Raw genomic sequence first — 3983 nt, 5'->3', positions numbered from 1 at the left:
GTTGTGGGCAGTTGGCGAGTGTCAGCAGACCCTGCGCCCCAGCTGCTCAGGTGCTTTTCTGACCGGAAGAGGCTTGTCGAAAATGCTTTCAAGATTGAGGCTTAGTGGCTTTTCAATTTGTAGATTTTCCTTTTTCTTGTATACTTTATACTAAAGTGAAACAATGTTATCCATCCATAAAGTAAATATTAGTAGCTTCCCTTGCAACATTATTTTTCTCATTAGTGTAATACTTTAAATGATTTATCAATGTATGGGCTATGGTGTATAGCTTATCATAATAGATATTTGCTAGCAAATGTTGAGAAATACACATATTATGTTAAAGAGAGTGAAAGTCTGTTGCAACCACTAAGATACCATCATGCTATCCTTCATGAATGTTCTTAGTCTATTATCGTGTTTGGAGTTCAAACTTCTGACACATTTTTCTCTGCATCTTAACGTTAACATTATATTTTTTTCTCTTAAGCTAAATAGTCTCATTTCTAGAGTTACCATCTACTATGAAACAAAAACCTGAAGTTATTCCAAAGGCTAAATATATGTCAGATCACACACACACACACACACACACACACAAGCACACAAGCACACACATTCACACTTCTCTGCTATTCTCAGTAAAACATGTACCTCCATTTTTTTCATCCTAAGTTCTCAAAGAGCATTACCTAGACATCTCAGTTGTTGCCAAGTTTGTCAAACGGTTAGAACAATTAATTATAAAAAACTAACTATGCATTTTTTATCTGTGGTATGTACTACAGAGAAGCAGGCGAAACGTGCAACTGAATTTAGTATTTATAAGAGTTTAAAATAAAATGATGACTGATGACTTAAATATTGAGCACATGTCCAATACAGCTTATAACTTTGCTCATATTACTCCTTTGCTATTTACCCAGAGACTACATTTTTCTGTGATCTGGGGAGACAGGAAGAAAATATAGAATAGTTTTGCACTCGTTCTATAGGGGATTCGTGAATCCTGTTCACTATAACCTTGGGGAGCATTCATAATTAATGGGCATATAAGCAAGAAGTGACTCCTTAATGCGGAAACATTTGCAGTCATTAACGGGCTGACCTCCTCTAGCTAGGTATCCTCATGGTGCTGAAAGGATAGCTCCCGATCACCTGTGGCCATCCTTCAGTTGCTGGGGCAAGAAGGGAGAAAAGACTAGGAACGGAAGGAAAGCAGACCTTCGGAACCGGGAGTGAGGGAGTACCAATTCCTAACTTCCCTTCATATGCCAAGAAAACAGCTTAAAAAAAAAAAAACACAACATGCTTTAAGTGTCAAGATTGGGTTTTTCTTTTTAAACAGTATTTTCCTTTTCACTTTTTTTCTCAAAGTACAATTTTGAGCCACACGTTCCAAAGAGGATAGGAAAAGGTGAGTTTTATAAATCATGTATTCCACCATTAAAAATCAGTGGCAGCAGCATCCTGTTACGAGAGGATGGAACTGTGTAGAGTTTTACCAGGCATCCCCAGGCGGATGGAGGGTAAGACAGGGAGTGACCTCCTCTGGAGTTGAGCCGATTCCTTATTCAATGGAACCCTCTCCCTCGCCCCGCCTGGCCGGTGCGTCTGGTCCGGAGCTCAGCGCCCTGCGTGTGATTCCCTCCCGCAGAAGGCAAACTGACTGAGACAAAGCAGCCGTACCGAGGCTTCACTGGGGGAGGGCGCGAAGGTGAAGTGGCATAGGGGTGCACTGGGGACCACTAAAAAAGTGCCCTCATTTTGCCTGAGAAAGCCCTATCCCGCAAGCTCACCGTTGAGGTAGCAGAGTACAAAGGGCGACAACTGGAAGGCTCAAACTTCCAGATCTTTCCACCCGCAGCTACGCAGCCCACCCGGCACCGCTCTGAGGACAAAGCGTGTGCGGCTGGCGCTCCCCGCCTGGCCACCGCACCCTGAGCGAGTGGCTCCCCACGGCGGGATGGATCCCCATCTCCGAGGACTGGGGGCCCCTACCTTGAGCAGCACAAAGAGCCCGAGCAGAGGTAGCAGGCGGCGGCCCCCGAGCGTTCCCCTAGGCAGGTGCCCCATCGCGGCGCGACCAGGGACCCGGGAGGGAACGGCAGCGCCAGCAGTTCTCCGTGGCGCTTACAATGACCAGTCCCGGCTGGCAGCCTCAGACTTCGGGCGCCCAGGCGGCTCCGGGCGGTCGCATGTCGCCTGGCAGGTCCTCCTGTGCCCCTGGATGGATCGCTCTCCTCTTCTGTGCCCGAGTCCTGCTAGAACGTGCTTGGAACCGGCGTTGTTTAATGGCTAAGGATGGAGAGGGTGGGGATGGCAGTGGGCGAGGCTCTGCGCCACAGCTACAGCGGTTGCCACGGGAGGCAGGGGTCGGCTTGCGGAAGGAGCTGCCCGAGCTCCGCAGGCAGACAACCCTCCGCGGCCCCCTAGCAACAGTGATGATGTTCTCTCTCAGAGCAAGGAACTCCTCAAGTGCAGATCTTGGGTCCTCCCACCAGGGCCTGCCCGCTTCCCATTGCTAGGCAGCCCCCCAGACCAGGCTCCGCCTCAGCCTTTCCAGAGTCTCCTAGGAAGAGTTGTTTGCGGGGGTTTCCCCTCTTGCTTATCTCAGGCCCTTCTCAACCCCGTTCCTTTGCCCTTATATTTACAAGTGACACTTAATGTTTTCGAAAAGAGGAGTGAATCTCAACTCCTACACCCCCGACCTCAGTTCAATTCCCCCATAGCATCCCATAATCAGCTAGGGAAACTGAGTAATTCTGTGCGTTTCCCCCTCTTGTCCTGTTGCCCACACCTAGCTCACAGTATTTTACACGTATTTTGAATAAGTGTGTAATATATTCTCTCTGTGTGTGAACACACGAAGTACTCCGAATTATCCATGAATAACTAATCTAAGAATTTAGAATCACAAGCAACGATTTCCATGAAGTGTGTCTCATGTCTACTTATCTGTCTCTAGAGGTTTTGTGTAGTTTTTGAAATACAACTCTATATTTAAAAAAAAGTGGGATTCATTATATTAAGTCATTTCTTTTTATCATGTAAATGTCCTGGGTGGGCCCCGAGGTGCTGGAATTTTGTTTTTATCCTTCAAAGTGTGGTATCGGGTGACAGTAAAAGGCACTGTGCACTTAGGAGTGTGTCACCAGCACTCTGGGACACAGTTGAGGAATGGTGGCCTGCTATAGGACCAGAGTCGTGTGTGCTCGTCTTTTTCTACAGGAGGACTATAAACTAAAGGTTTGGATTAGGAATTTTTGCATGAATAGATCGAGGCACTAACGGTTCTTCACAGAACAGAACAAGGCTCTGGGCTTGTGTGTGTTTCCCTTGCTGGCACCAAAGCTACCTCAGTACACAGCCCTGATGGTCTTCTGTTCAGCGCCCTCATGCCTGTCCTTTGTTGGCCTGACTCTCATGGCCTCCCCCCCCCCCAAGGTTTTCCCTGCTTCCCCCTTCTGGGCCAAACTCGAGGGCTTTCTAAGAAATGGTTCCTCAGACCTGCACTTTCCAGAGCCTTTGGTCTGATATGTTTTTCTTTTATTTTGAGGCTTTTAAAAGTGGTTTTCCATTTCCAGCTACATCAAAGAGGCTCCACAGTGATCTAATTTCCAGACAGAGATGCTCAGGTTGGGGCCTAAGTGGTACTCACAAGTTTCTTTTAAATCAAGTTTTATTTTAGTATCAGTATGTGAATTAAATACATATGTAAGGTTAATTGTGCATATACATGTATATATATATATATATATATATAATAGGGATAGGAATGTTTGATCTATTTTAGGCATCAGGAAGCAGTTTTGCTCAAATATTAATCTTATAAATGCAAAAGGTACTTTCAAAATAATGCATTACTTTAAATACCCCTACCTAGCTGTATGCTTCATCTTCTCTCTGCTCAGTTAAATCACACATTGCTTAGCCCTGCTGCTCTCACACAGATGTGTACGTGGACCACTTTAGGGCAGCAGCAACATTAAGTGGTTAGT

The 3983-nt window shown here is 46.0% G+C and overlaps 1 protein-coding gene across 2 annotated transcripts in view; it reads right to left on the bottom strand.

The window, feature by feature from the left end:
• Positions 1-2408, bottom strand: part of Ptpro (protein tyrosine phosphatase receptor type O) — a 207381-nt gene extending 204973 nt beyond the window's left edge. For both annotated transcript variants that reach the window (XM_021164482.2, XM_021164481.2), the window contains exon 1: positions 1984-2408. In XM_021164482.2, the coding sequence (XP_021020141.1) occupies positions 1984-2058 (75 nt within the window). In that variant the 5' untranslated portion in view covers positions 2059-2408. The remainder of the gene's footprint in view (positions 1-1983) is intronic.
• Positions 2409-3983: the final 1575 nt, after the last annotated feature.

This window comes from Mus caroli, chromosome 6 (assembly GCF_900094665.2).
Source record: "Mus caroli chromosome 6, CAROLI_EIJ_v1.1, whole genome shotgun sequence".
Classification (NCBI taxonomy): Eukaryota; Metazoa; Chordata; class Mammalia; order Rodentia; family Muridae; genus Mus; species Mus caroli.
This window is presented reverse-complemented; position numbering and strand designations above follow the sequence as displayed.